The following is a 10568-nucleotide window of genomic DNA, read 5'->3' as shown; positions in this document are numbered from 1 at the left end:
TGCTTTTTATTATTTCTTTAGCTGATTTATTGGTTGATAATATAATTTTTTAGATAAAATTTTACTTTTGGTTTTTGTATGTATTTTTCAAAGAATTATTTAAATATTTTTATAAAAATTCATATAAAAATATATGAACTGTTTATCAAATGCAAAAATACAACTCATATAAAAAAGTTATATTTTTTATTATGAATAGAAACTACTCTAACGTAACATGTAATTTATGGTAATCTATAAAAAGAACAAAAAAATTATTTAATAAATTATTATTTAAAAATACTTCTGATATATTCTTTTCCCCATGAAAAATTAAAAATCTACTTTAAAAGAAGAAATTTTATTTTGTGAAAAAATGAATTTCTGAATATATTCATTTTTGTTTGTGTTTTGGGGTTTAAGGTGAGGGAAGAAGAAGAAGAAGAAAGAGGGTTTTCTTTCGGTTTCTGCAGTTTACTGCCTCCAATGGTTTCGCTATCAACTTGGGTTCGATATTTTGCTCACAAGCTCGAATACTCCGTCTCTCTCAGCTGGAAGGTCTCTTCTTTCTTCACTCCTCAATTTCTTTTCTTTCATATTCTTTTGTTATTTCATTATTTATCATTGATTGAATAATCTCGCGAATTCGCTGAATTTCAATTTTTATTTTCTACTGATTATTGGAATTTTAATACCTTTTGGGTTTCTGTGGTTGTTGTTGATGGTAATCACTTGCATTTTGCTGTAAAGTTTGAATCTTTTTTATTCTTCCAAATTATACGAACCCTGCTTTAAGGAAAAAGAGAGAGGGAAAAGTTGAAGAAAAAAGAGTAAAGAAAGATTAGAGAATGAACCATTTCTGATTTGAGGTTGGAGCTATAAGAAAAATTTTTTATTGTTCTTGAAGTTCTTCAACAGTGAAATGCTGGTGAGAGAATGTGATAATTAGGGTCTAATAGCACATTATTGTGTTTTGCTCAATGAGATCAAAGCTCTTAGGTTAAGAAATTAGTTGTTTCTGAATGCTTTGTGAAAAGGAACTCACTCTTAGGTTTATTGATTAGTTTGAAAAATATTTCTTACAATAATAGATTAATGACTAAGATATTAAACTTCAAGTCTGGATCTAAAAACTGGCTATAATGTCTCTCTTTCTTTCTGTTAATTATTTGACGGACACTTGAAGTCGAACTACGAGATAATGCTTTTAAAGGTAAGGTAGCGAACCTAGGCCAACCTTTTTATGTGCTGTAATATCAAACATCAATGGAGAATTTACGAACAATGATCAAATTGTCTACTTAGCAGAGACGTTTCAAGGATATGTTTACGTGCAGATGAAGTTCTGTTTCCATATGTCGCATTTCTAATTCTATCACATAATAGCTGTGTATTGTTGTGTTGTGTCTCAGAACTATAAAGGAGGTCATATTACAGATAGAGAGGTCGGTGATGTTGTTTGGAAGAACTTCTTCCAAGGAAAGTTGACATACACTCACTGGAATAAAGGAGAGGAAATGGCCCCTACTATTGCTGGAAAAGCAGCGACACTTCTTGTTCGGAAATTACCGAATCCTGACCCAACGTAATCACTTTCTTCTACAAGCATATCCTTTGTGCTTATTGCTATTGCTATTGCAAGTTGTTTGATATTGGCTGTATAATGCTAGAAATACAATATAGATGCTTGGCGTAAAATACTTATACCTCGTTTATTATGTCTTAATCAATCTTTCAGAGTACCATGCAATCTTTGTTTGTTGACTCTTATTCTTTAGTTAGAATTGTTTGGAATTTCTTTCTGCCATTTATTTTCTTTTCATTGTGTGTGTTGATATATTGCTGTTTTTTTTTCTCTTAATGGACTTTTAAAGTAATATGGAATATTCCAGTCAAGAACTAATGCTTACACATCTTATCTGTATACTCTTTTTGTTTAAATTAAAGGCAGTTGGTGTTACTATTGAACCATTGGTTTGTATTAACATTGAATCTTACTTTAAGGATGAATGAATATCAGGTTATATATGACTTGCAATGGCTTTACTAATGAATAAAAGTAAAACCTTTTCTCAAATGTTCGACCAAGGAGGAAAAATAGGGTAAAGCATTCTTAGGTTCTAACTTTCGTTTTTCCGATATGCAGTCATATAATATTTCTTGCTGGTGTGGACTGGATTAATTAAGATCATGTTTTGCGTATTTGTTTCTTAGTACTTACTGCTTAGTCAATATTATGTATAGGGGTGAACCTTGATGTGACAGTAATGTTGCCGATTCTGGTCTCTTTGGGGGTTTGATAATGGTTGTTTGCTGATGAGTGTGTCTGAAATTGTTCTTTACATATGTCATAATTGAGCCAACATAGTTTGTGATTAGTCTTCTTTGTTATAACAATAAGTTTGTAATCATAAATTTGACTGTATCGAGTTATCAGGATAGTTTCCATAACTCCAAATAACTATGATGACTAGAATACCCAAGAAAAAAAGAAACGAAAAAGTACACACTATAAATTGACTTTGTTAAGTGAATAAAAATCTTTTCACATTGAGAATAATGTTTACTTTTATGACTTAAACCGATCACTATTTTAATCACTTTGGTCGTTGAAACTCCTGATACTATGTCTTAACGGTATGTCTGTGACATCATATGAATATTGTAGTGTTCCATTTCATTGTCAAGTTTGGTTTTAGCAATTGAATTTTTTTTCCTGGAGCTCTTTACTCGGTGTATTCTCATTTCAATTACTGGTTAGTGATGTACATGTTTCTTTTACAGGCATGTTTTTGTAGGAGATGTTGTGGTCATGAAGGACCCTCAGAAGCCAGATAACTACCTAGTTAGAAGATTAATGGCGGTTGAAGGTTATGAAATGGTTTCTACTGATGAAAAAGACGAGCCCTTTGTTCTTGACAAGGATCAGTGCTGGGTAGTGGCTGACAATGAAAAGTTGAAAGCAAAGGTATAAAATACTTTCTTTTCCCACAAACTAATCATCGTATTTACATTTGCCTTTGCATTTACAATTTACCATTACTATTACTTGTATGCCCTCGATCATCAGTTTTCGTCTTGATGAAATAGAAAATTTTGATTGAACAATCTTGCGATCAAGCAATGAGTTACTATTGGTACACAAGTTATCACATACCGAAGTTATAGTTTCTTAGATTTTTCATACATTTAACAATGATAGTTGGGTTTATTTTAGAAGTTTGATTGGTTAGAAAGTTTCCCGTGCTTAGTTTTGTTTGCTTGATAGTGTAAACCAACACTTGTACAACATATCATGTAACATTTGAATCATTACAACATTGGCGTGAGTCAGAGTTTAGTTATTTCTTTTCCCTTTCTTTTTCTCACCAAGTCATAGCAATGAAACAGGCTACAACTCTTAAACAACCAGAAATGTATAATCCACATAAAAAAATTCGTAAGAACCTCTATTGCTTTGGACTGTTGATAATACCAAAATAGCTTCTTAGTGAATAATATTTTTCGATGAAATATGTAGCCATATGTGGTTAAATAGAACAGAGGATATAGTTAACCTTGTTTAATGCTTCCAACCTAAATAGCAGGAAGCAAATGATAGTCGAACATTCGGTCCAGTTCAAATGACAGACATTGTAGGCCGAGTCATATATTGCCTACGAAGTGCAGTAGACCACGGCCGTGTACACAACAGGTGACTTTTTAACTTTTCTCTCTTCATAATTTGTGCAATAAATAGTGAAGTGGATCTGATGTATTTTACTACGTTTCCAGTCATTTCGGCATGCGAAAGGATTTGCCAGTGTTGGAAGTGGAACTCGATGTTGACGAGATGGCAAAGAGTCACAAAGCCTAGAAAACTCCCCGGCTCGCTAAGCGCTGACTTGTCTATTTGATGTTTACGTTAGTTTCTTCTTGCGGATTTTCTTCGAATTGAGAGGAGGAATAAAAACAATTATGATTTTTAAAGCTAAGAATGGGATGGTGAATAGATATAATGTGGATTTTCAAGCTCAAGTTCTTCAACATTATGGGCAATTTGTAAGCACAAGTTATTGTAAGCTCAAGTTGTAGCAATGGCAATTGTGCCGTCTTGTTTTCTGCGTGCAACTTTGCAAGTCATTTGACTCAACTTAACCAAGTATGATGAAAAATGGTTGCATTGTTTGAAATTATGGCACCACATGTCTACCCTTTTGTCCCATCCACAATTTATAAAGAAATTGTGGAAGTTCAATTGCTCTAGTTGCACAGTGTTCAAGTAATCTTTCAGAGTAATTCTGATTATAGTTAAGTTACACTTGGCTAAAATTTTTAAAACTTAAGAATAATAATAATTCTTTAGATTTGTATATTTTTAAGATTTATACTAAAAAATATATGTTTTAATATTTATTTATAATTTTATATAGTATTTTGTTATAATTAAATTATTTTGGTTGAACCACAATTCAATTATTTAAGAAGAAGGATTAAAACAATGTCATGCAGGTTTAAAAAAGAGTATATATCAAATTACTTCTTAAAGAATTTTAGATCAAATATTAGGTTTATAATAAATTTTATTACTTTAGAAGTTCTAAAAAATTAGATTAGACAAATTGATGTTTTAATTACCTTTAATAAAATTTTTGATATATATTAGATATATAAATTTTTAATAAATTTTATTATAAGGCAATTAAATTTTTGATAAATATTTTTATAAGAATTAATTTTTTTTCAAAAACCTTTAAAATAATAAAAATTAAAAAATATTATTCATACATGAAAACATTTGAAATTCGTATAAAAATATAGTCACTACTAATTAATTATAAAATTAAAATTTTTAATTAAAAAATATGTGTTTAATTATAAAAAATACTAATATCAAAAGTGTTTGTTACTTGGTTACAAAGCCTAATTATAAAACTCGGTTTGACCAGTTCGGTTGGACCAGAAACCTGCTAACCCGGTCACCAGGCCAACCTGAGCCACTCTCTGAACCGTTCCCGACTCCCCGCATCAAACCTAGTGGAACCCGGTTCAATCCGTCCGGTTTTCATAAAAACGGGGGGGCTTTTGAAATCCGGACCCAGTCATGCTTCTTAAAAAAATAAAAAAACCCCAAACTCCGTTTTGTTGAAAGAAATCAAACCCTTGGTTCCGCCATCTTGTTCCTTTCTTCTGTTGTTGCCACCTGTCGTTCGCCGTCGTGTCCCTGCGCCGCTGTCCTTGCCTTCTCCTCCCCCGGTACCGCATCTTTGTTGTCTTCTCCTTCGGCGCCGCGTCCAAACAGAGCATATTCTGCTGTGGAGGCCTCCAAACGGTAAGCCCCTTTCTTCTATGATTTTGATATTGAATTGCTTCGATTGTTGATTGATTCTCTTTGAAGTATTGTTTTACTGGTATGTTTGATTTGATGATTGTTTTCTGTGGAAAAAATTGGGAAACAATCACCAGCTTGACTTTCAGATTGATCCGAGAGAATGATAATTTGTGCACTTGCAAGTAGTTGCAATTAATGGCATATATTACAATAGAAAAATCTGCACTTATAAATAGAAGTGGTTATTGATGGGGGAAAATTTAGATAAAAAAATGGTAATGGCAATGGGAGATGATGCTGGCTAAACCAGGTAATGTGGACTGCCTTATAATCATCCATATCCCCATTTAATTCTTGGAAGAGACTGAAGTAATGGAGTTTTTCAATTCAACTTTAAGCATTTTTCAATATGACTATATTGTTTCCAAGGCTGAATTATCAGCAGTTTTTGGAACTTGCAGAAGTTGCTGTGGCCTTCTGTATGATTTACGTGTAAAATTGCATATAGATATCATTTATGAAAATTTATCCTCTTTTGAACTTGCGCTACATATGTAAACATTGGCTTCTTCAATACGAAACCAACCATGTTGTTTCCCTTAATCTGGATCCATATGCTTATCTGTATGTTTTTATCTTGGTGGTAAATTACATTAATCACTTTATTTATTAATTTTATTTCATCTCATTGAATTTGAAACTGAGTGAGGACCACTACGAAAAGAGTAACTAAGTTATGAAATACAATACTTTGACTAGAGTAATAGGCTTGTAGATAATGAAAAACTGTGTTTTATTTTGGCATGTTAACATGTTTTGGTTACATAGTTCCATTATTGGCTGCAACCAGTGCTATGAAACTTTACTGAAATGAATTGGTCTAGTGCCGTGTTTTGAAATTGTGGTGCCATGTCGAAATGGCATGGCGGATTATGGGCCCACCGGCATCTGGGGTCGCTGTGTTGCAGAAATCACATGGCCGCAATTGCGGCAACACCATGGTAGTCTGCGACGTGAATGGCAGAAATGGCAAAAAAGAAAAAAGATAGAGTACAGATGTAATATCGTGGTTTGTTAAACTATATATTCTTCAAGGACCATCAAAGACCATCAAGATTTAGATTCCAACACAGTCCATTTAAGACATCTCCTTGTTTTTAACTTGATAACTTGGTAACTTGAAGTGAGGCTTACTTACTCATTACGTGAAATGCATAATTGATCAGCTGTGTGCAAGAACATGTATATGTGTAATGTAGTTGTGATTGTGATTCAAGTCTTACTATTTCTTCATTTTTTATTAATCATTTCAGCTTGAAATACAGAGGATAAGGAAGTAGCATTCATGGATTCACAGGGCCAGACAACTTCTTTGCAGCGACTTCAGAATGTTGAAAAGGTTATATATAAAATTGAAAGCATTTAGCTGTAACATCTTGTGGATGACAGAACATCAGTTTTTTTTATTGATATTTTCCCCTTCTCGTTTCTAGAGAATTGTCAAGGTTTTGGAGCTTGCAGGAGGAGTCATGGATGAACTTGCAAGCCCTCTAGGTCCTAGGAAAGATGTGGTCCAAAATCACTGCCTTGAATTCATGCAATTAATCAAGGTACGAGCACTGACAACTTCATTTATAGGGGGAAAAAATGGCAGTGTAAACACACTAGCAAAACTAGTGTGGTATATGACTACTTAATTCCAGTTTTCTCATTTCAACCATTGGATAAGCATAACACTACTTCTGGCACTTATTAATTGGCAAGCCCTTTGCTGTTTTCATATGTGGATTAAAATATTTGTGAATTTATGAGAAAGTCCACTGCCTCTGGCCTTTGCATTCTACAAACTCCTGAACCAAATTGATATAGGGTTGGAAACATTAAAGGAACATTATCAAATGCATTGAAAACATTCTTATTCAAAATTTAAATGACTGAATTCTCAAACATAGTATAGATGGTGAATTAATCCCTGGATGCCTGCAAATAAATAATGTGAACTTGTGATCAACAGTCTTGATAGTTCTTGTTTTGGTTCATCCTCGTGAATCTGATGCCTCTTGGTTCTTGTGTTGGTTCATCATTGCTAATTTGGTGCTCAATATTTCAATTTAGGGTAATTATTGTTTTAATCCCTATCATTTGGGTTAAGTGTTAATTTTGTCACTAACCTTTGAAATGCTCTATTGTTGTCTCAATCATTTTATATCGTCATATTTTAGTTCTCTAGTCAAAATTAATTTTTTCCCCCCCTTAAAATACTACTTTCATCCTGATCACATTCTTCTAGGTAGTGGCAACATGCATAATTTTGGTGACTGCATTGGTTGGTTGTAGTGATTTGGTCATCAAAGTGGTAGAATAATAAGAGAAATTAGAAGATATAATAGAGAAAAAAAATGATATTTTTGAAAGAAAAAGGTTCAATTTTTTAGCACTAGGCAAAAATTGAATGAAATAAAGCGTTTACAAAAAAATAGGATGTTTTAAAGGTTAGGGATGAAATTAGGAGTTAACCCAATTAGGATAAAAACAGTACTATACTCTTCAATTCATATGTTTAATTTTCTTTAGAGTTGGAGTGATGTAATCTTTGTAAGCTCTTTAACCTACTCTCCTTGAATCTTGTAGGACATCCAAGTGGCATTGCGTGATGAAATTAAAAGTGCGTGTGAATATCGTCCATTCGAGAAGTGTGACTATGGGTCAAGAATAGCCAATGAGATTTGCTACAAGAAAGTGGAACTTATTATGTCACAGTTGGATGCAATGAAACAGACTATAGATGATTATCATGCAGCAGTATGAACTTATATCTTCAGAAGCCTGGGGTTGAGTTGAGTAGAAAGTGTCAGTGAGAAGCTCCGTTCAGAGGGAGGGAAGAATTCCAGGAGTTAGCTTTTCTCTTTTCTTTTTGTGTGTGTTGTACATTACCTATGTATGTTAGTGAATGTTAAGATCTTTGATATATATTATATTAAGAATATCTTACAACTCTCAATATCACATTTCTATTTTGTTTAACTAGGTTTGCATCTCTACTCTTAGTTGATTTGAGCTCATGAATAAAGGTCAGCTAGTGTGTTGTTACATTATCTATCGATAGGTAGAAATTAAAATACCCATTATTTGTCTGTTCTTGATTCTTTAATCCTAAATGATCCTGCAGCAGTATAGAAAGAAATGATAGCCTGGTTCTTGTTGGCCACCGACATGTTTTGTGATAATCAAAATCACACGAGTTTGGATTTTTTTTTTAAAAGTGAGAAATGGATGGATTCATTTTTAATAACTTAAGTGCATTTTTCACTCTATATAACTATTTTTAATATAACAGACCAAATGAATTAGGGTTACTGGTTATATATATAAAAAAGCATTTAAGTAATTTTTTTTTGGGAATTTTGTGGATTTTCATGGAGTGGGTACTTCAATCCCCGTTTCCGTTTTCATTTATTCGCAGTGGCGGGTTTCTGTTCCTGTCAAAATTTTGCTGGTCTCTGTTAGTCTCTTTTGTCGCGGGTAATCCTCACGGGTACAATTTTTTTTGGCAATCTCTAGTTATTTCTAGAATGAAATATCGTATGGATCTAACCAACTTGGATTTGTTGAAGGATTAACTCACTCGTTCTCTTTGCGAGTTTGAATTTTATCTTGTATATATAATAATTTATTGGTTAATGACAAATTCTTCAATGGAGTTTGGATCTACGATGGATTGTGGAAAAAAAATGTGTATGGATCTTAGATGTAGTTCACGTGTTGCTTCCATATGAGGTGGTGGTGAACAAAAGTATAAAATGATAATGCAAACCAAATAAACTTCTATATATTTTTTCCCTTATATTTTTAGTGTGTTTATTTTTTTCCCTTTGTATTGGACAAACACTTGGACAAATATTTATCTCAAAAAAGAAACATAGTGCTTGTTTTTCATTTTTTCCCCTCCAAAAAATTTGTGTTGCAGCATAAATTTATTTTATTTTTTCTGTTTTTGCACATAATGTTTTATATTTCTATTTTAAGATAGTTATAAAAGATTCGAGTTAATTATCATAATTTATACATGCAACATGAAAGAAGCGTTCAACTTTCTATTTCATGGCCAATGAGTTATAACTCAAATGGTATATTTTCTCTATACTCATTTAGAGGTTGCGGGTTCGAGTTTCACTCTTAATTCTAAAAAAAAAACTTTCTCTTCAATGTGAAGGTGAATAAATAATAGCTTCAGGAATGATAAAAGTAAATAACGAGGCATGTAATTATGCAAGTAATATATGCATGATAATTCTGCGATTCAACACCGTGCATGTGTAAAATATAATTCAGTTTTAGAACCTTGGAATTGATATTGAAACTGAAGCCATGATCCTCTATGCCATAAGATTGTAAGTTAAACAAAAATTACTTGAATGAAAACACAGATATAGTAGTATGGCAAATTAAATTAGATGTTTAGAACTATTAATTTGGATTATATATTCTAAATTGGATTTTTTTGTTCTAATGTAAATCTTATAGAGAAATATAGGCAAATGCTTGGGGAAATTATTTTTTGTATAAAGAATGATGAAAAAAAGATGAGAGAAAGTGATGATGCCTTTGGTTTGGTTTGGTTTGTATTTTTATTTTTTATTTTTTGAATTTTGTAAAAAAAAAAAAATCCTGAAATTCTACTATATGAGAATTCAGAGATGAGTAGTATTTTTCATGCATAAATTTCCCCTTTTATTTTTTTGGTAGAATTCATAGATATTCCAACCAAAATTAAAGAGTTACAGGAACATGACTAATATGTTAAAACATTTTCTTTATTTCTTTTTTGGTCAATAAATATTTTTCTGCTTTGATAGAGCTTCTTAAATATTGTTGGATCTAATAACACATGACCATATATGGATTCCTTAGAATGTCGGCAGAGAGAGATCAAACCAAACATGGGCTTCAACTTTATCAAAGATACTAATATTAGTTTGATCAATTTTTTATTTTATTTCTATTTTTATTTATAATATTATATCCAGAATAATATGAAATATGGTTTCTTTTTTAGGTGAACTGAAATATGGTATTGACTATTGAGGGATCAATTCATATTAGTTTGGTGATTTGGTCAAATAATAGGTAAATTCGTAATTTTTTTAATCATTTTAAGTTTGTCACAAAAATAGATTAATTGGAAGAGAATGTCACAAATTTCAAGTGGAATAAATTGTATTCTTGCTAACAAGATTTGGATGCCGATTGGAGAAACAAATAATTTTTTTTTACGAAA

The 10568-nt window shown here is 31.9% G+C and overlaps 2 protein-coding genes across 4 annotated transcripts; both read left to right on the top strand.

The window, feature by feature from the left end:
- The first annotated feature begins 329 nt into the window (after positions 1 to 329).
- Positions 330 to 4154, top strand: LOC130933112 (mitochondrial ATP-independent inner membrane protease subunit 2-like). Of its 2 annotated transcripts, none has more exons than XM_057862627.1 (5): positions 330 to 537; positions 1392 to 1564; positions 2764 to 2947; positions 3567 to 3673; positions 3754 to 4154. In XM_057862627.1, the coding sequence occupies exons 1-5, from the start codon at positions 466 to 468 to the stop codon at positions 3833 to 3835; spliced, it is 618 nt and encodes a 205-aa protein (XP_057718610.1). In that variant the 5' UTR covers positions 330 to 465; the 3' UTR covers positions 3836 to 4154. The 2 variants fall into 2 exon arrangements, with proteins under 2 accessions (XP_057718610.1, XP_057718609.1); XM_057862626.1 differs by having other exon boundaries at positions 3564 to 3673.
- Positions 4155 to 5070: 916 nt separating this feature from the next.
- LOC130933258 (mediator of RNA polymerase II transcription subunit 11) lies at positions 5071 to 8428 on the top strand. Of its 2 annotated transcripts, none has more exons than XM_057862820.1 (4): positions 5071 to 5290; positions 6616 to 6689; positions 6784 to 6900; positions 7922 to 8428. In XM_057862820.1, exons 2-4 carry the CDS (start codon positions 6636 to 6638, stop codon positions 8096 to 8098), a joined length of 348 nt encoding a protein of 115 aa, XP_057718803.1. In that variant the 5' UTR covers positions 5071 to 5290; positions 6616 to 6635; the 3' UTR covers positions 8099 to 8428. The 2 variants fall into 2 exon arrangements, with proteins under 2 accessions (XP_057718803.1, XP_057718802.1); XM_057862819.1 differs by having other exon boundaries at positions 6604 to 6689; positions 7922 to 8426.
- The last annotated feature ends 2140 nt before the right edge of the window (positions 8429 to 10568 follow it).

The sequence above is a fragment of the Arachis stenosperma genome, chromosome 6 (genome assembly GCF_014773155.1).
Source record: "Arachis stenosperma cultivar V10309 chromosome 6, arast.V10309.gnm1.PFL2, whole genome shotgun sequence".
NCBI classification, from domain to species: Eukaryota; Viridiplantae; Streptophyta; class Magnoliopsida; order Fabales; family Fabaceae; genus Arachis; species Arachis stenosperma.
The sequence above is the reverse complement of the archived record's forward strand: the minus strand, read 5'-3'. Positions and strand labels throughout refer to the sequence as shown.